This window comes from Telopea speciosissima, chromosome 6 (genome assembly GCF_018873765.1).
Source record: "Telopea speciosissima isolate NSW1024214 ecotype Mountain lineage chromosome 6, Tspe_v1, whole genome shotgun sequence".
NCBI lineage: Eukaryota > Viridiplantae > Streptophyta > Magnoliopsida > Proteales > Proteaceae > Telopea > Telopea speciosissima.
Window position 1 is genome coordinate 55396913 of NC_057921.1, and position 25868 is coordinate 55422780.

General features: G+C 43.1%; 1 protein-coding gene across 2 annotated transcripts in view; it reads left to right on the forward strand.

Moving 5' to 3' along the window:
* LOC122663896 overlaps positions 1 to 25868 on the forward strand; it is a 217148-nt gene that overhangs the window by 129700 nt on the left and 61580 nt on the right. The window contains exons 15-22 of one of the 2 annotated variants that reach the window (XM_043859564.1): positions 1628 to 1765; positions 1955 to 2197; positions 2528 to 2655; positions 3283 to 3406; positions 11711 to 11878; positions 12540 to 12687; positions 12833 to 12933; positions 13530 to 13691. In XM_043859564.1, the coding sequence (XP_043715499.1) occupies positions 1628 to 1765; positions 1955 to 2197; positions 2528 to 2655; positions 3283 to 3406; positions 11711 to 11878; positions 12540 to 12687; positions 12833 to 12933; positions 13530 to 13691 (1212 nt within the window). The remainder of the gene's footprint in view (positions 1 to 1627; positions 1766 to 1954; positions 2198 to 2527; positions 2656 to 3282; positions 3407 to 11710; positions 11879 to 12539; positions 12688 to 12832; positions 12934 to 13529; positions 13692 to 25868) is intronic. The other variant, XM_043859565.1, reaches the window with a different exon arrangement.

Below are 25868 nucleotides of genomic sequence, written 5' to 3' on the forward strand. Positions count from 1 at the left end.
TCTTCTGTCAGAAACAGGAATGCTAGGCTCTAAACGTCTAGATACTCCTATGGATCCTAATTTAAAACTTGTTGCAGAGGATGGTGAAATTTTAGGTGATCCAGAAAAGTATCGGAGACTTGTTGGGAAATTGAACTATCTCACAGTGACTAGGCCTGATATAGCTTTTCCGGTTAGTGTGGTGAGTCAATTTTTGTCTGCTCCTCAGACATCTCATTGGGAGGCTGTTATGCATATTTTACGCTATCTCAAAAAGGCTCCTGGACGTGATCTTCTCTACAGTGATCATGGTCATGGGCGGATAGCAGGTTTTTCAGATGCTGACTGAGCAGGATCTCCGGTTGATAGATGATCTACTACAGGTTACTGTGTATTTGTTGGTGGAAATTTGGTGTCCTGGAAGAGTAAGAAACAGACAGTTGTTGCCCGCTCCAGTGCAGAGTCAGAATACAGGGCTATGGCACATGTTACCTGTGAGTTGATGTGGGTAAAGCAATTAATGACTGAACTTGGCTTTGTTGATAGTGCTCCAATGAAACTGTGGTGTGACAATCAAGCTGCTGTCCATATTGCTTCAAATCCGGTGTTTCATGAGAGGAAGAAACACATTGAGGTTGACTGTCATTTCATTCGAGAGAAGTTACACCAAGGTTTAATTTCTCTTGGCCATGTCCGTACAGGAGAACAACTTGCAGACGTGTTCACAAAATCTTTGGGGAGTGCAAGAGTGAATTATATTTGTAACAAGCTGGGCATGATTGACATCTATGCTCCAGCTTGAGGGGGAGTGTTATCGTGGACTTGGTATTAGCGCAGAGAGCTAATACCGAGAACACAATGAGGAAGGGTATTCTAGTCTATTTAGTTATTAGGTTATGTCTTTTATTTTATTAGTGTGTTTACTGTTTTACCCTTTTAGTATTTTACATAATGAAGGTTTAGAGGAGAGGATCATATGTCGTGAAACTCTCTCTAATTTCTGCAGATTCTCTTCTCTCTTCTCTCTCGGTTTCTCTTCTTCTTCTTCCTTTTTCTTCATTAGTTTACACTATTCTTGACTTGTGGATTGTGTCATGTGTTGCAATACTTTTGGGCTGAATACACCACATGAATAGGTCCTGATGTCAACAACATGCCACAAAATTTTGGTGCAAATTGATCTGCCACATAAAAATTAAAAAATGTCCTAGGGTTCCTGTGTAGGAAAATTCTCCTCAATTATTGCCTTCAAATGGTTATTGGGTGTGATTTTTGATGAGCATTGGAGTTAGTTGTTCCTTTCCACCCTCTTTTTCCTCGATCATTGTCTTGGAGCTCCATGGTGCATGGTTTTTCTATCAGGTTAGGCATTGGACTTGCCTAGGCTTGTCTAATCCAGCAGTCCTCTATTTATGGTTTTCCAATGCATTGGCTCATTGGTTATTGTGTGGGTGTGCTTGCCTGTCTCTGTATGTGTGCGTCACGAGAGTGGGCGTGTGTGTGTTCAAGTATTTTAGTTGATCATATTGAACATTTATTCCCTTAAAATCAGTTGCAGCATCATCTTTTAAGTTTTAACTGAGTAGGAATGAAAGAGAAAACCTTCTTGACTTTATCTTTTGTTGTCTTCCTTCTTGTGGATGAACAGATATTGTCCATGAAGACTGTTGCAACTATCTCATTATGGTCTGCGCACTTCAACAATGATGCTTTGCTAAATTCTGCTTTTAATTTCTTGTGGAATTTTGTTGAGAAGGTTATTTCTTCTCCAACATATGACTCAGAGGTATTTTTTATTGTGTGGCATTGCTTTATGTACACAGGTAAACAGGAAAAGAAAAGAAAATATAAAGGGAATTTCTGTGTAGAATTTCAGTGCATCTTTTTGATTATAAAGGAAATTTCCTTTAAAATATTTTGTGGTTCTTTACAAGCTGTTTCCACCAATTGATTTGCTTGAAATGCCCCAGAGTAGACTGGAGGGGAAATTCGTCTAGCAGCATATGAAGCATTAGCTCCTGTTTTTAAAGCACTGAGTTCTGCTTTCTCTCCATTGGGTTTTAATATGGTCATGGGAAATGATGGGTCACTGGTATCAAAAGTAGCAGGCAAACCTTTGCTGGACTCTTTGGTTCTTAGTTTTCTTAAGAATATCAATGATCTTCTTGCTGGTGGAGTTTTGGCACGGAGTCGGCGGGCAATTTTGATGAACTTGAAGGTTGGTAATCAGTTAAGACTCTAGATATTTTAACTTTTGTATTTCACCCCACCCCTTATTTCATTATGGTTCACAGACCTTGTTGGGTTTGTTTGATTAGTTTTCTATAACCAAGGTGCATGGCATCTTAATATTTTGTGAAGGTTACGATTTTGGATTTTTTTTACATGAGTTATTTGTTCATTCTTCTTTAGCACCATTAATAGGTTTCATTGCTTAATTTTCTGATGTCACATATCAGTAGATATTCTAGACATTGGTAAACTTTCGTGTATATTTTGGGAATTCAAAGGGAACTAACAGGTAACAGCTCTGTTCTTATATATGCAGTGGCTCTGTCTAGATTCTCTGTTGTCAGTTCCATACCATGCCATTGAGCGTACTTTTCACCTACGCAGTGAAGTAACTTTTTTCTCAGATGCAGCACTGAGATTCATTTTTTCTGATCTTGTTGACAGGTAAGTTGAACAATGTGCTCATTTATGCCACAAGTATGATATAACAGTTAATTAATTGTATGGAGTTAGTTTAGCATGTGCTTTCCTTTCTTATTTCAGCAGTCTGTACTTGTTCCAATCTAGACAGTGCTTTCTTGTTGTATTTCAGCTGTTTATACTTATTTCAATCTTAGAAAAAGCATGTCTATAGATTATTTTCTTCAGAAGTTCCAATTATATTATGGAAATATGGATCTTATTCTTACTAATGAGTCCTGAATTCCTTTGTATATCTTTTGGCTTATGATTTGGTCTTTGTACAGTTTAAATACGACGTAGGTACTGTCAAAAAAGAAATTATGGTTGTCACATTTTGATAGGCGACCAAAGCAGCTGGTTGTCTAGGCGACTCCTTGACAACTATTTGTGTTGAAAGTAGAAAAAAAAATATGGCTATTTTTATTCTCTGATCTGGATCTCTGGTACTAAATGGAAAATCTCCAGATTAAATTCTTTATTATGGTTGCAATCATTTGGGAGAACTTATTTTCTAAGATAGAACCATGAATGTGCTGAAGGCTAGAATGCTAGATCCTAATAAATTTATGAATCCTGTACTCAAATTTGTTATTCCTAAATATTTTGCAGCCTTGAGAATGCTGGAGAAAGTGATGTCCTGCCCATGTTGCAATCTGTCAGATCAGTTTTGGGGATTTTTGCTTCGACAAGGATGTGTTCTTTTGTTTCCTCAAGTGATGGTGTGGACACTCAGGTATTTTCTGTATTTGAAATTCATAACCTACAGGCTATTAATGCCTGGAAGAACTTGATGACTGGTATATTACCCATCTAGCACTATGATTTTTGGTCCTCATGAAGATGGTTGGCCTATCCAATCTCTTGGTTCAACAAGGCTTTCAAATGGCTGATGCATGTTGGAGCTATTAATCTCTAATCTTTAACAAATATCCCAAAGTTCTCAAAGCCCATAAGTGAGTTTCTGGGATCTTTTGTGAGGAAAGATTTTCATAGGTCTTTCCCAAGTGGGTTTTACCTATAAAACAGGTGATGATCAAGGTAGTTTTCACTGCCCTTTATTACTCAGTCTTTTGCCCAGACGAGTCATTCAAGCAAAGGAATTGTGAAATTATATCTTGTTTCAACGTTTAAAGTATCGTACCGGGTATCGTATCGGTCGGGCGATTTTAAGAGACGTATCGTATCGTATCGGAGATACGTATCGATCGGTCTAGAAACGCATGATCAAAATACACATGGAAATACATTTTTTGACACAAAAAACATTATAAACAAGCAATATATGTCATATATCATGCACATACACTAAGAATTGTGAATAATGTATAACCAGGCAAGTGCGGCACTTCTAAATTGTTATAGAAGATGATATTTCTTTTACAAGCAGATTCACTCTATTACCATGAAGAATGTCGGGGTGGAACAAACTCATGTCTGTAAGTGTCTTCAAGAATAAGAGCAACTAGGATGATGTTGGCATAAGCTAGTCTGGTTCAAAGGTCACACCCCTCGCCACAGCTTCTTAGTCTGGAGAACACTAAACCTTTGCCTCCCCACCCAAGCCTTCCTCCTTCACCGTAGAATCCCAGTCTCCCCTTCTTGCATCCTCTGTTGGAACGGTTTTGAAGACATTGACCACCTTTTCTTTGCTTGCCCATTTTCTTCTACCATCTGGCAAAAAGCCCTTTCTTCTATTTGGCCTCGCAGTAGGAGACCCTTCCCCTTCGCTAGAATGGCTCTGGATGGTCATGACCTTCCCTGGATGTTCTATTTGCGACACTGTTGGTAAGATTGTGTTTGGCGCAACCTTGTACCACATCTGGATGGAGAGGAACCTTAGGAGATGGACCTCTAATTCTCGGTCCTTTGATCAGATTTGGAAAGCCATCTCTTTGGATGTTTCCTCTAAGTTGACTCTTCTCCCCCAAAAAGGCCTTTTGTGATTCCCTAAGGAACAGGCATATTGTTGTTTCTTGGGGTTTAGATAGTGCTCTTTTACGGCCCCACTCCCTTTCTTAGTTTGGTTTGGGGCTTTTTCACCCCCCCTCTGTTTTCCCCTTGTATATTCCCCCCCGTCTCTCTTTCCTCGTTTTGGTAATATATCATTTATCCACAAAAAAAAAGGATGATCTTGTGTACTGACTGAACATAAGCACAATACTGACCCTTAAGGAAGCCATTTTCGGTTTTGGGTGAAAAATGGTGGATTTGAGTTTAAATCTTTGCAAATGTATACAAAATATGCATCTAATAGTTAGTTGAACCTATTCTCCTTGAATCATAGCAAACAAAAAAAAAAAAAAAAAAGAACTAAAGTGCAAGATTTGAAGCAAACGATCAAGTTTTTTTGAAAAAACCTACCTTTTCCCTTTCAAGTGTTGAGTATGTCTTGTATTCCAAGGATTCGAGTGCGATGTGGATCCGACCCGACCCGACATATTTTGTGGCGTGACCCGTGGGGAGAAAAAGTTGAGATTTAGTTCGTGACGCAGAGGGTTGGGTTCTGGTTCGTGTTTGGTGTAAAATATGAAAAAGGCATGTGTATCGGTACGTATCGATATGTTATCGTTATGTACCGATACATTTAAAAAATAATAAAAATTTGAAAACAATACGTATCAGCTGTATTGATATGTATCGACTGTATCGTATCGTATCGACATGTATCGGTCGATACATATCGATACAGTCGATCCATTGTTTTTTAAAAATAAATAGATACATATCGGTATTATTGTATTGACACCGACCGATACCGAGACGTATCGGCCGATACCGAGACGATACACACCGATACTTTAAACCATGGTATAAAATCTCGCGCAATATCGGCGATATATCGCCATATTTCGTGAATCTCGATATGTCCGAGATACGAAACACTTCCGAAACATAAAAATACAATATCTCGTCGATATATCGTGATATATCGTGAGATATTGTAAAAGTGACAAATAGTGTCACACTAAGAGCCTTATAATTCCATATTTCGCAGCTCTTGGTCGATATTTCGACCGAGAGCTGCTGAAATTCAAATTTTCTCTCTTCTTCCTCCCTTCCAAGCCTCATCCAAGCATTGTTGAAGCTCCTTGTCGCCGGGAAGACGTCGGAGGGTCATCTAAGCTCATCATCCAAGCCTATTTTAATTATTTAAGGTAAATTCTATTTCTCTAAAACAATTTTTTTTTTTAAAATTTTGTACAAATGTTGTTGGATGTTGATGATATTAATATATGTTAGACACGGAGGCCGATCTGACCTCACGGTGTCGAAATTTTTTCCCATATGTATTTTTTTTTTTATTTTTTTTCCGGTTTTAAAAATTCATTTTCCTACAACTAAAATAGGAAATAATTAGGAGTAATATGACTTAGATGGTAATGAATTAAATATATGTTAGACAGGCTGATCTACGGCTTCACAGTGTCGGATTTATTTTTCTGCTCTTAAATAATTCTTTTAATTTTTAAAAATTAAGAAAAATATATAAAAAGTTAAAAAAACAGAAATAAATAAGGAAAAATATGAGTTTTAAGTTTAAAAAATAATGAAAAAATATGAAAGTTATTTCTATATGTTTTGAGATGCATTACATGTATATTATGTTTACTAATTTTTGGTTTTGTTGTGTTAGGTCAATACTTATATTAACATTATATATAAAAAATTGGTTTTAATTATGTGAAAAATATAAGGGTTAGGGGAAAAATATTAAATAACTATACAAGTGTATTAGTAATCTAAAAGTGTCGATTGAAGTGCATCTACATTAAGTTTTTAATTATTTGTGTTACTTACATTGCGATGTAAACAAGTATCATTATGGCGGATCGTGATAGACAACGTGCGAAGAGGGCAAGCAAAGGTGGGGAAAGTAGTCAACAAAGGGGCGGAGGAACAAAGAGAACAGAGGGAACAAGAGAGACCACCAGCCAAGATAGGAGTGACATTGCATGGTTACATGGTACTCCCATTGATTGGGATAAGAGAAAATCTATATGTAACTATTGTCACATGCAATTTATGGGAGGTGGGTCGAGGAGACTTAAACAACATCATGGAGGATCTAAAGATGTTGTAGGTTGTCATATGGTCCCTCTTGAAGTAGTCAGGGAGATTAGTGATAGTTTGAGGGGAAGAAAGAAGAGGAAGGGTGACAAGCAAAGGATAAGAGAACAACTTGAGGATCTGATGAGGAGTTCGATGGGAGGAGGAAGACGATACATGATGACTCCTGATGATGATGATGATGATGACTCCTCGATGATGATGACATTGCGATGCGATGACATCTGGCAAGCAGAGGAGGCTAGGGATTTTAGGCGGACTGTTTAAAGAGTAGAGTAAGTTTTCAAGATGATCGCGAGAGACAGTAGGGGGTAGTGGAGGAGTGGCGATTCGGAGGCCCTAGAACTTTGAATCCTTTTAAAAGATCACAAAGTGTGAGGGCAACCCCAACACTCTCTACCAGTGCCACCATCAACATCGATCTTAAATTGCATAAGAAGAAAGGAAGCGATCAACCCAGAATCAAAGGGCGTGGGAGGGGATGAAGGGATTGGTTAAAGAATCGATAGCTAAGTGGATGCTATACCATACCATCCGCAAAACACGCACAAGGCCCCCATTATGATACCATGATAGATACCATTAGGTGGCCCGAGGATTGAGGGCCCCGCCCCATATGAGGTAATGAATGTTTATCTACCTCAACAAAAGAGTGAGATTGATGAGTACATTAGTGAGATGAGGAATATGTGGGAGACATATGGGGTGACTATAATGGCGGATGGATGGGTGGGCCTCAAGAAAGTCCATCATCAATTTCATGGTTTATTGTGATGGGAGGGCAGTGTTCCTCAATCGTGGATGCATCAAAGAGATAAAGGATGCAAAATATATTTCTGATTGTTAAAGGAAGTAGTGGAAAAAGATGTGGGTATTGAGAATGTTGTCAGTTTAGCAGAAATGAAGTAACTTCAGTGGCGGTGAGAAGATGATGAACAATAGTAAGTACCGGCTCTTCGGACTCCTTGTGCAGCCCATTGCATTGACTTAATGCTAAAAGATATGGGAAAGTTAAAGTTGGTGAAGACTGTGGTTGAAAGTGCAAGACAAGTCACCAACTTTGTATACAACCACTCCTATGCACTCAATCTATTGAGGGAAAAATGTGGGGGTGACTTGGTTAGGCCTGGCATCACAAGATTTGCCACCAACTACATTGTTCTCAAAAGCATTGAGACAAAGAAGGCCGGGTTGAGAAGCATGTTTGCTTCTGAGGAGTGGTTTGAATGGAAGGGTTCCAAGACTGCAAATGGGAGGGAAGCACAAACAACGATGTCATCTGAGGACTTCTGGACCAAACTAAGCAAAGTGGTGAAAGTTTTAGAGCCAGTAGTTAAAGTTCTACATGTTGCTGACTCCGCTCTGAAGGGCCCAACCATGCCAGTCCTATATCTTTGCAATAGACTTGATGAAAGATAGTGTCTATAGTGTGGCTCCTCGCAGATATGCAAACACTTTTTAGATATCATAAATGCTCATTGGGAGAATCAACTTATGCATCCACGTATAAGTGGTGAAGTAAATTTGTTTTATGTTTACTAATTCATAGTATTATCATTTACTAATTACCTATGCATTTGACAATACCTTTATTCTATATGTCATATTTCAAGATACTACTTGAACCCTAAGTATCAATATAACAATAGGCTTGGGTTGGAAACTCAACTTATTGATGCTGTGAAACAAGTAGTGAAGAAGTTGGAGCCAGATGGTGCACTACAAGCAATTTGCAACAATGAAGTGAGTTCATTTGGAAACTCAACTTATTCATGCTTTCAAATAAGTAGTGAAGAAGTACTTACTAATTTTCCACATGGGTGTAGATCAAGGTATTTAGGGATGCATTAGGAAGTTTTGGAACTGAGGCTGCGATACAAGGCAGAGCACGTGGTGATGCTGGTAATTCTTTTAAGTTTTAAATTACATATGTATTGAAATTTGAAAGTTGAAAGTTGAAACAGCATTTGACACATGTCTTTTTGTTGTAAACTTGTAATGCAGCTGAATGGTGGGTGTTGTATGGGGAATCGGCTGAAAACTTAAGAAGAATAGCAATTAAAGTCCTTGCCCAAACATGTTCTGCATCTGGTTGTGAGAGGAACTGGAGTACCTTTGCACTCATCCACTCCAAGAGGCGCAACAGATTGGGGTCCCAACGTTTATCGCATGGTGTATGTGCACTACAACTCGAGGTGAAACCGCAACACATACGCATGGGACATGTGGGACGAGGGGCACCATTGATCTAGCCGACATCTTTCAAGTTGACTCGGACGATGAGGACCCTATTGTGGATTGGTGAGGGATAGAGGTGAGCCAGTGTTGGATGAGGAGGGGAGGTAGGCCCGACCCCATGATAGCTTCCGAGATTGGTGCGATGTGGACGAGTATATGGTCGACGAGGGTCGATACATGCGAGGAAGCCTCACCATACCATTCCAGCCCACTGGTGGCAATGTTGCTGATGATGAAGACTGGTCTAAGTCCTCGAATGATGATGATGATGATGGTGATGATGGTTGTTGGTGGTGGTGATGGTGATCTTTGGTGGTGGTGATGTTGGCGGTGGTGATGTTGGTGGTGAAGATGTTGGTGGTGGGTTTGAAGAATTTACGGCATGCGAGAGCGTTATGTGGTAGGCCGGAGAGGCCCGAGATCGGCACTGTAGAGCCACTCCGATTCACTCGAGAGACACGGTTTGATCATGCCACACGAGATACGGACCACGAGCACGTGCCCCGCGCCCCCACCTCGAGAGGCCCCTACATACATACAACAGGAGCGTAGGGGTCGACAAACACGATTGCAACCTGATCACATGGACATTGATAACCTATCTAGCTCGTTGGTGGTTTGAGTATGGGTGATAGGGAGGGAGGGACGGCTGGACATTGGCGTGCCCCATTTTTTGACGCACATGCCCGCTCCATTGGCATCGGATTATGGTGCATCACAACCTTACGGTGGATATGGATATGGATCATCATCATATGGGCAGTTTAGTGGGGTAGGGGACTATGACTACCAGTCCCAGTCCCAGGGACATACTGGATCATCTTTTGTAGATAACATCTTTGCATACCCTAGCGGACCTAACTACCAACCTCACCAGCCATACATGCAGCCAATGCCATCGCCTCTTGCGCCGGCGCCAACATCATATCACAGTGGATCATCTTCTTCACGGACTGGATCGATTGGTAACCCTAGTTTATATCCTAGGATAGGTTACCTACAGTATGCTGATGATTCCATTTACGTGACACTTGTGGATGACTACACTCGTTTCTTCTCCAATTCTATACCGTGGTCCACATATGTCCTTCAAACAAAGAGCAATGGACGTCGACTCCAGCGAGGCATGAGTGGGATTGATCTAGGGAGGCACAGCAACTACTATTAGCAGTTTAGCACTTGTAATTTGTAACTTAAGTTGTGATTTCATTAATCTATGTGTATTTAACTATTTACACATTAGGGTCGGCGACCGTGTGTCAATCAAGGGTGCAAGCCCAAAACACCAATTTGAATTCACATTTTTACAATTTTATGGTTTAAATGTGTTTATTAAGCTTAAATAAGGCTGTCCATGAAGTTTCAGGCCTAGATATGGCCAAATACCCCCCGAGATGGACCCCCGAAATATTGCAGAAAAAATGCAATATTTCGGGCATATTTCGCGATATCTCGGATATTTCGGATATCTCGGTAGGCCCGAGATACCGATATATCGCGAGATATAGTACTATGCTTTAAACCCTGTCTTGTTTAGCTTGAACAATCATGATCCAATGGCCGAGGTTTCCTGGTGGTTGGATCACCTCTGCATAGATAGATCAGAGGTAACTACTGATGGAGTTTCCTTTCTTGAAATAAGCCAACTAGCCTGTTGGATAATCGTTAGGCAATCTATAGTTGGACTGAATCAGACCAACCTCAGTTAGAATTCCATAATATCCCAACCTATTTAGATTAATCTTTTCTTGCATACGTTAAAGTTGGTGATCTGGAAAGCCTAGCCTCTGTTCAGATTAATCTTCGTAATAGGAAGAATTTTAACATTCTATGATATCTTGTTTGAAAGTATTTATGCAACAGTGTAATGCCTTGACTTCCATTAAAAAAAGTGTGATGCTGATATGTTCAAGATAATTGAAAGATAAAATAAAAAAAAAGAGAAATAATAGGGAGAGAAAGAGAGAAAGAGAGAGATAAAATAGGACAGGAGTTTGGGGGTTTTACGGACGAAGCCGCCGGACGTCCTGGCGCAATTGGGAGGCCGCCAATCCTCTTCTCAGGATAACTCTTAAGAGATAATTTAGGGGATAATAATCTGGTAACCTTTTCATTCACATCCACTATTAAATAGGGCTGCCAAGGCTAGCTGTTACATAACTGGACACAAGTAACCCACTACCGTGTGGTTATAACTCACTCTTACACCAATTCAATTATATAACTTCTCCACATCATCTCCACTCTACATAACTACTAATAACTGATAAACACTATCCCATCTTACGTAACCCACCCATACCCGATAAGAATCACGTAAACCGATATTAATATCCTATATTTGATGCACGTAACAGATGCTGTAAGACATGTAATGTTAATGACCTTTGTTGTTGTTTCCTTGTAAACTGAGCACACATTGTACTAAGCACTGGCTGTTGTCACTATCTCATTGGTTTGTGGAACCTCTAATATGCTGATTCAAGTAGATATTATTTTTTCATGGGGCTAAAGTCTAAGGCAACATTTTGATGGGTGGTATAAAAACCTCCATTTTGGAGACTGACAATGGTCTAAGAAGAAGAAGAAAAAAAAAATCATGACAACTACAAACTCCTATAGCCTCTAGTTTTTTCTTTTCATCTGTGGTATTTGAAGCTACGGTGGCTGCTTTGTGAATGAACATTCTGAACATTTTGGCATATTATTCATGGTTGTGCAATTTCCATAGCAGATGATGTGGCAGTTGGTACAGTCTTCATGGATATTACATGTTAGCTGCAACAAGCGTAGAGTTGCACCTATTGCTGCACTTCTGTCTTCTATTTTGCATACTTCCTTGTTCAGTGATGAGAGCATGCATGAAACGGCTGACGAGGTTCAAGGTCCTTTGAAGTGGGTGAGTAACTGTGTATACTCTGTGATCTCTTCTGTGGCATTTTTATCCAGGATTTTGTTCTTACGTGATGTACTTCTTTGTGAACATGAATCTAAACTATTGTGCTTTAATTGTATTAATTATCTCATAGCAAATTCCTTGGTATATGTATCATTCTCTATTTTAAGGTGAGAACAATGGTTCAACCTCATATTTGCAATTTCTATGAAACATTCTTTACTATAAAAGGAGAAAAAAAAAAGTTTTTAGTTGTTCCGAGTCTTCTGACTAGTGACTACCATAAAATTCATATGCTGTCATGAACTTTGAGAGGGGCATGCTTGTTGTCATTCAAGCCTGAACGTATTCACTAATATAAATGACTATTTACTATGTGTTAATTATGTAGGTTTTGCTACTTAAGTACTTATACAACTCTGGTTTTTCTTAAAATTTCTTGGCATCTGAATTTATACTGTTTAATCTTGTGATTCAATTGATCTTTAGGTTTTACATTTACTTCTTGTATTTTATGGGGTGAGTTAGTGTGGAACTGTTAGCAGCACTACGTCATGAGTTGTATCTCCTCTTTGCTGCTGTATGTTGCCTGGATTTTTTTCTTTTCTCTTCCCAGATCCTTTTCCTGTGTGGTTCCACTAATTGTTATAATTTTGCCCTGCAGTTTATTGAAAAAATCCTTGATGAAGGCACCAAGAGTCCTCGTACTATTCGTCTTGCAGCTTTACACTTAACAGGGTTGTGGCTTCTAAATCCAAGAACAATAAAGTATTACATCAAAGAGCTGAAGTTGCTATCACTATATGGGTCAGGTAATTTGCATCTCCCCCGCTCTCCAACTTTTTTTTTTTTTTTTTAAATTTTAGTTGTATGTAGTATTTCAGGTTCAAGATAAAGATATACCCCCTTCATTACTCTTTTTCCAATTTTATTTAATATGCCAATATCCTTGACCAGTGGCCTTTGATGAGGATTTTGAAGCTGAGTTAGTTGAAAGTCATGATGCAAGGACAGAAGTTTCATTATTGGCTAGAAGTCCAGATTCTGAGCTCACTGAAGTAAGCAAATCATTTTCATGTATCCAATATTGACTACTGTGATCCACAGACTCGTTCTTTTTGTCTGCCAAACCTAACACATATAATCTATTGTGATGAAGCACTAGAAATGACTCATGATAGTTCTCACATGACTTGTTCACTTTTTATTCACATATTGTTCGTGACTTGATAACTATTTCTCCACGAAATAGTAAAGGGAGGAGAGGTAGGAGAAAAATTAGGAATGCAGAGAAGATATAGAACGATGACTAGTAGATATAAAATATGAATCACTTGAGCTTTAACCTTTGGTTTTGTCGGATCTCTTGGAAATTTGACAGAATATCTGAAAGAAATTTAATTTATGAACCTGGTTGAAACCTTACTTGGAGTCGCAGATCAACCAAGGGCCTCATTTTTTCTGAAACTAGTTTCAAGCACCCTGAATACCTCAAAAAATATAAGTATGCATTGATATTTCAAAGGGGGTCTTAATGCTTGCAACAAATTATATCTTTTCTTTTATATATTTATCTCATTTTAGCTAGTGTCTTTTCTAATCGTATCTAATTTGTAACATGAGAATCCCTAACTATTAACTTACCATTCCACAGATGTTTATCAACACAGAGTTGTATGCACGTGTATCTGTTGCTACTCTGTTTTACAAACTAGCGGACATGGCTGCAATGGTGGGATCTTTGAAAAGAAATAATGAATGCTTCGTGGCCCTTCAATCTGGAAAACTATTTCTTTTGGAACTTCTTGATTCTGTGGTATGGAACATGGGAATGGAATTGAAAGTATTTTCTTCAGTTTCTTGATTGTGTTTTGAATTTATATAAAAATATTACGAGATAATGTAGCTTTACTTTCTGTCTCAGGCTTCATCATCTTCATTTTTTCCCCTATCCTCTCTCTCTCTCACATAAAAATATTGAATCTTATCTATCAGTAAGTCACCAAACTGTAGACTAGGATGGTCTAGGGAAAGCATATACATTACCTGCATTAAAGAAGTTTCATAACAAGTACAATCAGCTCACAAATAGATGCAAAATCTTCTTCAAGAACCTCCTAGGAGCCAATCCCTCTACATGTCTTTCGAACTGAATTCAACTCGAAGATTAAGGAAGGATGCAGTTGCATTATACTATGATCCTGTATGGAGGCCTAGACATAAGTTTAAAAGGCCCACAAGGGAAGGTGGTAGTCCAATGGGCTGAAATTGAGCTGTGGTTAGTTATTTAATAGGTTGGTCCTTTTATTTTCTTGGTTTTCATAATTTTCCTCTTAATAAGTCTAAATTATAAGCCCATAAAACGAGGGTGAAGTTTTTTTTTTTTTTTGGTGAATAAAAAATGTATTACCAAAGAGAGAAGGAAAGAAGGGGGGGGGGAATATACAAAGGGAGAAGAGGGGGGGCACGAACGAACTAATGGGTTCTCAAAAAGGAGCTATCTAAACCCCAGGATACAACAATATGCCTGTTCCTTGGGGTGTCCGGAATGGCATTCAAAGGCAAAACACCAAGCTTGGTGGAGACGTCAAAAAAGATGGCTTTCCAAATCAAGTCGAACGAACGAGAATTGGAGGTCCATCTCCTAAGGTTCTTTTCCATCCAAATGTGGTAAAGGGTCGCGCTGAAGACAAGCTTGCCAATCGTGTCGCACATGGATTGCCCAAGAAAACTCATATCCAGCCATAGCCACTCTCTAGCAAAGGGGAGGGGTCTCTTGTTGCGAGGCCAAATGAAAGAAAGGGCTTTTTTCCAGATGGTAGACGAGAAGGGGCAGTCAAAAAATAGGTGGTCAATGTCTTCATGGCCGGTCCAGCAAAAGATGCAAGAGGGGAAGACTGGGATTCGCCGGTGAAGAAGGAAAGCTTGGGTGGGAAGGCAATGTCTGAGGGTTCTCCAGGCAAGGAAGCTGTGTCTAGGGATGTGGCCTTTGAACCAGATGAGTTTGTGCCAAATGACATTACGGGCAGGGGTTCTGGCTAGGTTCCAGGCTGAGCTGAAAGAGAAGAGGCCATTAGTGGTGGGAAGCTAGATGGTCTTGTTTGTAAAATCTGCAATAAATTTAAACTTTTTGGAACTTGTATGATCTCAGATTCTAGCTCTGTGTCCATGATTTCTTCGATGCTATGGGCTGCATCGGTCGAGGACACATATGAAATACTCGACACACCTATGGAGGATTCCAAGGATCCTTCCCAACTTGCCCTTTTGGAGTCAGAGGACCCCGATGGAACCCCGCACCGGAGTTACCTGGGTCGGATTTGCTGCCTAGAGGCTATGCAGAAGCTCTCCCTCAATTAGAATTATTGTAAGTATGATTTAAATAGATTTATATAATGTTTTGTACGACCGAATAGGGTTAGAAGGGTATTTTAGTAAGATTGCCTCTGTAGGACCCAGTTCCCCAGTGGGGAATGCTGTTCCTGATAGTTACCCGTGTTCGGATGATCTCTGATGTCGTCCGGCATCACATTATGGTTAGAATAATCATTAGAAACAGATTTATAACTATAAATAGCTTTAAAAATCAATTTTTGAAATGATTTATATCCAAAGGACAGAATGGCCCCTTAGTGCTTAAATACCATTTACACATATATATAACCCTCTCTTATACTATTCATATATCACAATTACAAACTAAGGAGCTGAAGAATTCGTTCTCTCTTGGAGAACAAGAAACAAGAAAGAAGAATAAGAAGAAGGGAAGGGGAAGAAAGAACCTAAAGCTAGATTTGGGCATCAAGCTTGGAGTACCATTAAGGCTGAAATTGAAGCTGTTATTGATTCTCTGAACTGAAATCAGGTTGGTTCCCTGCTGTTTCCTTCTCCTTCTCCTCTAAATTCAGTTTATTTTCAACCTAAATTCACCTAAACAAGCTTACCACCATTAAAGCTTCAAGGCTGAGCTTGAATATTGAAATTTTGCTATTAAATTGAAAACAGTCCTAGACCAATTAAACCTGAAATTGTGTGATTAACCCCAATCTGACCCTAGTTGTTGAAACTATTAACTATGAAATAAACCCTAAGCCAACTAAATTAGGTTTAATTGATAAAATCTCTAAATTAGGAAGCCAAACATGAAATTGAACTTCTAATTAGACTGACCCACCTTAGTTTTAACGGAAAACACCAAATTTGGACCATGCATGCAAAGATCTAGCCAATTGAAGCAAAACCCCCAAATTCGGACACTGAGCCGGATGCTGTTGCAGGCCCAGGGGCGGTTGACCGGCTCCCTGGAAGTCTGCATCCGGCTCCCCCTTTTGGTGCCCTTATGACCTAGACTCAATGGGATTTGACCCTGGGCCATGTCTAGGCCTAATGGATGTTGTTTTTGCATGCTGTATAGGTCTGTTTCTACTGTTCTTGTCTGTTTTGCTGGGTCTTGGAGAGTTAATTGCAATAGGCTAAGCTACATTTCAAGTAAGGGGATTTTGACTTTAATTTCGGCGTGTTTGTGATATTTAATTTTGTTTTGTTATGGTTGTCATGTCATGCATCATACTAATAACACTGATCATGTATTTTTGTTAGCTTTAACTTCTTTGCATTAGATGTGCATGATATTAGGTTGCATTTCCATATTGCATTTTGCATTTATTACTTGAGTCTTGGAATTTATTATGATGTTGATGTTGTTGGACAGAATTGTTGTATTATCTATTATGATTCGCATGTCATCATGATTGTATGCATTGGTTTAGGATTGGCATGAACCCAATGCTACGACCCTTACCAACAGGGGTTGAGGTGTTGGATAACCCGTGGTAGGTCCGAGGGATTAATTCTAGAATGCCATTCACTGTCCTATGTTAGCGTGTGTACTCCGCTGTGGGAACAAACAGTAAGGTTAGTCATTGGGGGTCTGCTAGGGTCCGATGAGTTAATGTCGGAACTGGCGGGTTTCCACCGTAGTAGAGTGGTATTCTTGGGAAGACCGATGAGTTCATTCCGCGACTGGGAATATCATATCTACTACAGTAACACTTATACCTCATGAGACTTAGTATTGCTGTTAGGTGCATTCTTAGATCTAGGTCATGCATCATGGACTATTTGCACTTGCTTATGTATTTCCCTTATTGGGCTCGGTGGAGCTCACCCCCGTGGATCCTTATTTTTTTTTAGATGATCTTGTTGCTGCTTCTGTGGGAGTCTCCTCTATGCAGGACTCTCCTTCAGCCCTTGGAGTTGATGCTCCTCTGACAGTGGTGCATGATGCTTCGTGCTCGTGCGATGACTGCGCGTTCTCCTGAGATACTGCTAGATTCAGGCTTCTTCCCCTCTTTTACTTATACACTTTTGTATAGTTTATGTACATAAGACCTTTTGTTTTAATTCTTTTGTTTATGGAAGAATCACTGTAACTCCTGGTCTTTTGAATATGTATATATATCGCTGTTCGATTTAGTCTCCCTTTATTGTTGCCTTATTTATGCATTTAATTGCTTCCGCTGCTTTTAATTCTGTATTTGTGGATATGATTGCGAATAGAGTACAACACTTGCGATCCTGGTGGGTTGGTTGGATGTGAGACACATCCAGTCATACTTGGCCCTTAGAAACCGGGCTGGGGTGTGACATTGTCTGCTTGGGTAGGGGAGGGGGGGTGGGGATGGGGGAGAGGGAGTTCCAGAAACAGGAGAAGGTGGGGGGGAAGGGGGAGGGGGGGTCCAAGTACCATGGGCAATGATGACCGAGAGAGGGGCGGATTTGGGAATGCCGGAGGTGTAGATTGCTCTTGCACCAAGGACGTTAAAGAGGATACTGTTTGGGTGCCAGGGGTCAAGCCAGAGGGAGATAGAGGATCCATCAGAGATATAGGAGGAGGTGGCAGTAAGGGCCAGAGGGCGGAGAAGGAGGATCTTGCACCAGACCCAGGAGGAGTCGGAAGGGATGGAGGTAGTCAAGATGGAATCCTTTTTGAGGAGGTGGGAGTAGACCCAATTAACCCAAATGGAATCGTGCTTGGAAGAGATTTTCCAAATCAACTTCAAAATACCCGCAGTGTTAGAGTCACGGATACGACGGATTCCAAGGCCTCCTTGAGATTTGGGACAGCAAATTGATTTCCAACTAGTGGGGTGGAGGAAGTGGGGGGTTTCCTTTCCTTACCAGAGGAAGGCACAGAAGAGGGATTCCATAGCTTTGATGGTGGCTTTAGGAAGACCGAAGATGCCACTCCAATAGATGTAGGAAGATTGGAGGACCAAGCGGATGCATTCCAGCCTGCCCGCATAGGAGAGGAGACGGCCTTTCCAAAGTTGGAGGTGCTTCCGGATATTGTCAAGCATGGGGGTACAATGATGGCTGGAGAGCCTGGCAGGGATGAGGGGAAGGCCTAGGTATTTCACTGGAGGGATCCAAGGGAGAAGCCTGTAAGGTTAAGAAGGATGTCCCTGTCCGAGACCGAGACACCCGCAAGGAAGAGTTTGGATTTAAGGAGATTGACACGAAGACCCGAGAGACTCTCGAAAAGGTGGAGGGAGTTTATGATGGTTGTGATGGAGGAGGGGGAGGCCTTGGAGAAGATCAAAAGATCATCCGCAAAAGCGAGGTGAGAGAGGTTGAGGCTTTTGCACTTAGGAATGGGAGAGATGAGGTGAAGGTCGGTCTTGGTTTGGATACTTTGCGAAAGGACTTCCAAGTGCCAGAGAGAAAAGGAAAGGGGAGAGGGGGCACCCTTGGCAGATTCCAACTTTAGCGTTGAAAAAACCAGCTAGCGAGCCATGGACAATGATAGAGAAGGAGGGAGAGGAAATGCAGGAGAAGATCTAGTGAATGAAAGGGGGAGGGAAGCCCATTTGAGAAAGCACCTCACAGATGAAGTCCCAACGAAGGGAATCAAAGGCTTTGTGGAGGTCAATTTTCATAAGGGCAGCAGGGGAGTGGGATTTCCTGTCAAAGCCTCGCACTATTTCAGAGCAAAGAAGGATGTTGTCAGCAATGCTTCTGCCAGAGATGAAGGCAGATTGGTTGGGATTGACAAGGAAAGGGATGACAAGCTGGATTCGGTTTGCCAGGATTTTGGCAATGAACTTATATAGGAGATTACAAAGGGAGATGGACCTGAAGTCAGACAGGGAAGAGGCCCCTTCCTTCTTGGGGTTGAGGTAAAGGAAAGTCTGATTGATCTGCTTGAGCTGGCTAGGGTTGAAAAAGAAGCTGCGGACAGCTTTAATGAGGTCACCCTTAATGTGATCCCAACAGCTCAAGAAGAACCCCATGCTAAAGCCGTCAGGGCCCGGGGCCTTGTTGGATTTATGGGACAAGATGGCCTGAGTGATCTCATCATCAGAGGGGATCGCAAGGAGAGAGCCAGCTAAGGAATGGGGGACAAATTTGTTGATGAGGTTAGGGGGGAGAGGGGGAGAGGGGGAGAGGGGGGTGAGAGTGGGGTTGAAGAGGGAGGTGAAGTAAGAGGCGGCCTCCTCTTTAATGGTGGAGACCGAGGAGAGGGGAGAGTCGTCCTACCCAAGGAGGAGAGTAATGGAATTGGTGCTGAACCTGGCTTTTAGAGAACGGTGAAAGAAAGCCGTGTTAGAGTCCCCCAGCTCCAACCATTTGATGCGGGATTTTTGACGGAGAAAGCTTTCTTCCGAAGAGGCAAGAGTGGAGAGCTCTTCAGAAAGCTTTTTCTCATCCTCAGCCAGGGAGGGGTTGAGGGGGTCAGATTGGAGGCGGGATTGGACAGTGGCAAGATCGGCTCAAGCAGCGGTGACCCTGGTGGTGATGTTTCCAAAAGTGTTGGAGTTCCAAGATTTGAGGGCGGATTTGGTGATGCGGAGCTTTTTGGCGAAGGCGATGAGAGGGGGGGAGGGGCAGTGAATTGAGGAGCTCCAAGACGAGAGAATGGTGGGGAGATAGAGGGGGTGAGAGATCCACATGTCGAAGAATTTGAAAGGCTTGGGGCCAAAGGAGGTGTAAGGCTGGATGAGAAGATGGCAAGGGCAGTGATCGGAGAGGCCAGGGAGAAGGAAGTTGGCATGAGAATGGGGGAAGGAAGAGAGCCAGAAATCATTGACCAGAAGACGATCCAATTTGCATGCAATGCGATCTGTTCCCCCTCTATGGTTGTTCCAGGTATACGGGGAACCAGACCATCTGAGATCAGTGAGGTCATTGTCCTCAATACAATCATTGAAAGCTTGGACAGAATTGAGGTCTAGGGGGCGACCTCCAATTTTCTCAGATTGGAATCTAACAACATTGAAGTCGCCACCCACCCCCCAAGGAGTGGATCCTATACCAACTTTGATGTGATTCAAATTGTCCCAAAGGGCGGAGCGATCAGCAGCCCTGTTGTAAGCATAGACAATCGAGAGGGAAATGGAGACAGTGGAATTGGGGAGAGATAACAGCAGGTGAAGAACCTGGGGGGAGGAGTGGGAGACGGAGATGTTGATTTTTAGAGGGTCCCAAAGGATCCAAATGCGACCACTGGGGGAATGGTTGTAGTTGGAAAGGAAGGACCAAGAGGGGGCAATGGAGGCAGCAATGCGAGAGGCATTTTCTTGTAAGACTCTAGTCTCCAAAAGGGCGCAAAAATTAGAATGGGAGCTCTTAATGATGGCTTTAATTTCTTGGTGCTTGGCCAAGGAGTTAAGACCTCTAACATTCCAAATGAGACCGGTTGACATGGGAAAACTAGAAAGGGAAGGGCGCCGAAGATCGGGGTGGGACGCTCCTGTATCTCCTACGGGAGTAGAAGAAGGTGGGGCGATGGCGAGCTAAAAGGGAAGGAATGCCACATGCACTAGGAAGGGCCGAGAGGGGGGGGAAGGTGGGAGAGAGCGAGGGAGGAATAAGGGAGGGGGGGGGAGGTAGAAGAAGGGGGGGAGAGGGGGTACCCTGCGGACAAGAGGGCGGGGAGGGGAGGGGGGGAGGGGGGGAAGGGGACATGGCCAAGGGGGGGAGTGGTTGGGAGAGGTGGACCGAGAGGAGAAACGGTTAGTGGGTATGGGTAAGGGGGTTGGGTTCAAGGGTTGGAGAGGGGTGTGGTAAGGGATGTTAGATGGGTCACAGAGGGGTATTGGGTGTTGGTAACCGGGTCAGTGGGGGAGTTGGGTTCAAGGGTTGGAGAGGTGATTGGGGGTGGGTTAGTGGTAACCGGGTCAAGGGTGGTGGGTTCAAGAGTTAGATGGGTAGGTGGGGGTATAATGGGAAGGTTGTAGGAGAAATAGGAAGGAATGAGGTTCAGGTGGGCCGGTTTAGAAAGGTGTTGGGCCTGGGAGTTGGTGATGGAGTGGGCCAGCGTACTGGAAGAGAAAGTGGAGAGGTTAGAGATCGGGGTATTTGGGTTGGGATTGGTGAAGGTGGTGGGCCCGAGAGGGTTAGGTAAAAGGGGGGGAGTCTGGAGCGCAAAAGGGGGTCAAAAGGGATAGTGAAAGGGACAGGAGGGGGGGTTTGGTAGAGGACCTCGCAAAGGGGCAAGTATACCTGCAGTGGAGAGGCGACAGAGGGTGAAGTTAATACACCAGATGAATAGTTAAGTTTTTGAGTAGAATGAGAAACTTATTAGCTGGGTAGAGTTAGGTTTCTGGAAGCACGGGAGAACGTTCTTTTGCTGATATCATTACCAGTATTTGATACTGGGTCATTCATAGCATTACTATACCTTCCCTGTTCATTGAATCAAGGCAAGCCACTGGCCTCCCATTCATCAGAGGCGTGGAGGGCAGTGAGGTGATTGAAGTGAGTGTGAGTTTCACTGAAACGAGTTGAAGGAACCTACTATTTGAGTCTATTAAGTCAGCACAAGAGATTGATTAGGAGTCTCCCATCAGTTAGACGAGATGGTCATCGACTTTAAAAAGTCTCATGTTTCGATCCAACTCTACCAGTTTTGACCTGTTTAGACATGTTTCAACCTGAACACCTGTATAAGTGTCACTTATCCCCATCGAAACCTAAGGAAACCTGGCTGGAAACCGGGACAGGCACTTATTTATGCCAGAAACCAGGACAGACTCTTTTTTTTGGGTGAATAAATAATTTAATTCATTACCAAAGGAAAAGAAAGGGGGGGGGGGACAGAATGTACAAGGGCACAAGGCCACAAACAAATTACAAGGCCCACCTGGGAGGAGGCTAAGCCTGTAAAATCCAAAGCCCAATGGGCAAAAAACCCAGAAAGGAAGCCCAAGAAGCACAAAAGCCCACAAGAGCTTAGAAGCCCAACAAAAGAGAAGGGCAGCCTAGTCATTTCCAGGTAGGGAACCACAAACCCTAAACTAACTTTCTCATCATCTTGGACCAGCCGCCAAGGACAAAAACGGAGCATCACCGGAGCCAAACAATCAGCCGCTGCAGAGGGGCGCTGGCCAAGCGGAGGACCACGGCCAAGCTTGAAGCAGGCCAAGCGTAGGTGACAGCCACGGGCCTTGCAGAGGGCAACGGCGAAGCGGCTGCCGGCCGAGCATAGGTTGCAGATAGCAGACTATGCAGCTGGTAGAAGCACGGCGCTAGCCGAGCGAGCCAGGCAGATTAGACAGAAGACTGACCGAGAAGAGCAAGCGGCCAAGCAACAGCAGTCTAAGGGGTTGGCGAAGAGCGATGACTGAGAGCTCTGGTAATGAAGAACGTCTGGCGAGAGAGAGAGAAAGCAAGCAGGGCTATTGGCGAAGAGACAAGTTATCAGACCAAGCGAAGAAGACAACCAACAATGGTGGCGATCCAGCAAAGAGCAATTGATAGAGACGAAAGCCCACGGAGCATTGCGACTAGGAGAGACCCCAACGAGGCTAGAAATAGACCTAACGGGAGGGCGATTTGCAGGTCGGCAACCCAGGCAAGACAGACGTTGACGATACAACAACCCAAGCGGGCTGTCGACAAGCAGGACTGCAGACAAGCAAGGGTGATGACTACTAGCACTTCACGGGTCCGAACGAGGAGACCAAGCTCAAAACCCCAAAGAAGAAGGGAAGAAAGAGAAGGAGGAAGAAAGGAAAGGAGAGGAGTCGAAGAAGAAGGGGAAAGGAGAAAGAAAGGAAGGGAGAGAAGGGGGGGGGAGGAGAAAGAGAGAAGGAGGGAAGAAGGGGGAGGAGCAGCCTGGCCGTGAGGCTGGGCTTCTCCTCAGCAGCGTCGTAGGGTTTTTTCTTCTGTCGTTAGGTTTTCTGAAAACCCTCTTTTAATTTTCCCAGGATAGATATATATTTTTTTTTTGGTGAATAAGTATATATTACCAAAGGCCAGAAGGGGGCCGAAAGGAGAAAAGAGGGGGGGGGTGAATGTACAAAGAGACGGAGGGGGAGAAAAAAGGAAAACCATAGTCAAGTCCTCCTTAAACTAGAAGGGGACTGCAACATACTGCTATCCAGACCCCAGGTAACAACAATGTGCCTGTTCCTTGGGGTATCCATAAAGGACCGGTGAGGTATAGTGCTGATCTTCGAGGAAACTTCGAAGGAGATGTCTTTCCAAATCAAGTCGAAAGATCTAGATTTGGAAGTCCATCTCCTAAGATTCCTCTCCATCCAAATAGGATGGACAACAGAGCCAAAAACAAGCTTGCCAATACTGTCACAGATGGTGCTGCCTTTAAAAGCTTTAGTCAACCAGATGCATTCTCGGTCAAATGGAAGGTGTCTCCTACTTCGGTACTAGATGGAAGAGAGGGCTTTTTTCAGGATGGTAGAAGAAAAGGGGCAAACAAAGAAGAGATGGGTAGTGTCCTCAAAACCGTTCCAGCAAAAGGTACAAGAGGGATGGACAGGGATGTGGCGGTGCAGGAGAAAGGCTTGGGTAGGAAGGCAAAGGTGAAGCGATCTCCAGGCTGTAAGGCTATGGCGAGGGATGGAACCTTTGAACCAGACTAGGTTGTGCTAGGGAACGGGGGCGGAAGGGTTACGGACAAAGTTCCAAGCAGATCTAGTGGTAAAACGACCAGAGGGGGAGGGAAGCCAAATTGCCTTATCCGCAAGGGTAGGAGTGGATAGGTGAATGGGGGGGAGGGTAGGCTAGATCTGGGATAGGACAGAGGGAAGGGGGACAGGAGGGGACCAGGAACCAAGGGAAATGATGAGAGACAGGGGGCAGATTTGGGGATGCCAGAAGAGTAGATAGCTCTAGGGCCAAAGACATTGTAGAGAATGCATAAGGGATGCCAGGGGTCAAGCCAAAGGGAGGTAAAGGAGCCATTAACAATGGCGGTGGAGGTGGCCGTAAGGGCAAGAGGCCGGAGAAGGAGGATCTTACGCCAAAACCCAAGACGCATTAGGGCATAAAGGAGCAGTCCAAATGGAATCATTCTTGAGAAGGTGGGAGTAGACCCAGTTGACCCAGATGGAATTGTGCTTGGAAGAGATTTTCCAGATGAGCTTGAGGATTCCGGCTGTGTTGGAGTCCTGAATGCGGCGAATGCCTGAGCCTCCTTCAGCCTTGGGAAGACAGACGGATTTCCAGCTCATTGGATGCAGGAATTTTGAGGTTTCTTTCCCTTTCCAAAGGAAAGCACAGAAGAGGTTCTCAATGGCTTTGATGGTGGCTTTAGGGATGGCGAAGATGTGACACCAATAAATGTATGAAGATTGGAGGACCGATCTGATACATTCCAGCCTACCCGCATAGGATAAAAGTCTGCCTTTCCAGAGCTCAAGGCGCTTGCGGATATTATCAAGCATGGGGGTGCAATGATAGCTGGAAAGCCTGGCGGGGATGAGAGGCTAGCCAAGGTATTTGACAGGAAGGGAGCCAAGAGAGAAGCCAGTGAGACGGAGGAGGGATTCTTTATCAGACTCAGGGATCCTAGCGAGGAAGAGTTTGGATTTAAGGAGGTTGATTCGGAGCCCAGAAAGGTCTTCAAACAGGCGGAGGGAGGACATGGTGGCAGCAATAGAGGAGGGGGAAGCCTTGGAGAAAATCATCAAATCATCAGCGAAGGCCAGGTGGGTAAGGTTGATGTGCTTGCATTTAGGGATGGGGGAAATGAGATGGAGATCAGTTTTGGATTGAAGGTTCATAGAGAGAACTTCAAGGACAAGGGAAAAAAGGAAGGGGGAGAGCCATTAACAAGAACAGAGTAGGAGGGGGAGGAGATGCAGGTATGAATCCAGCGCACAAAAGCATTAGGGAAACCCATTTGGATGAGCACGTTGCAGATGAAGTCCCAACAAATAGAATCAAAAGCTTTGTGCAGATCAATCTTCATGAGAGCAGCAGGGGAATGGGATTTACGGTCGAAACCACGAACAATCTCAGAGCAGAGGATGATATTGTCCGCAATGCTCTGGCCTGAGATGAAGGCAGATTGATTGGGGCTGACCAGATCAGGGATGACTTGCTGGATCCTATTGGCGAGGATCTTTGCAATGAACTTGTAGAGGAGGTTACACAGCGAGATGGGTCTAAAATCAGACAAGGAAGAGGCTCCATCCAGTTTGGGAATGAGATAGAGGAAGATTTGATTGATCTGGGCAAGTTGACTGGGTTTGAAGAAAAAACTACGGATGGCTTGGAAGAGCTTACCTTTGATCGAGTCCTAGCAACTGAGAAAGAAACCCATACTAAAGCCATCGGGACCAGGGGCTTTGTTGGCTTTGTAGGAGAGATTGGCTTTGGAGATTTCGTCATCCGAGGGGATAGACAGAAGGAAGTCAGAAAGAGAAGGGGGGACAAATTTGTTGATGAGATTAGGGGGAAGGGTGGAGACGGAGTGGGGAGAGGGATTGAAAAGAGAAGAGAAGAAGGAGGCAGCTTCAGCCTTGATCCCAGAGACGGAGGAAATAGGGGTCCCATCAGAAGAGAGGAGTTGGGTGAAGGAGTTAGAACTAAGCCTGGCACACAAAGAGCGATGGAAAAAGGCTGTGTTCGAAACTCCCAACTCGAGCCACTTGATTCTGGATTTTTGGCGTAGAAAACTTTCTTCGAGGAGGGAGAGAGAAGAGAGCTCCTCGGAAAGCTTTTTCTCCTCCAAAGCTAGATCTTG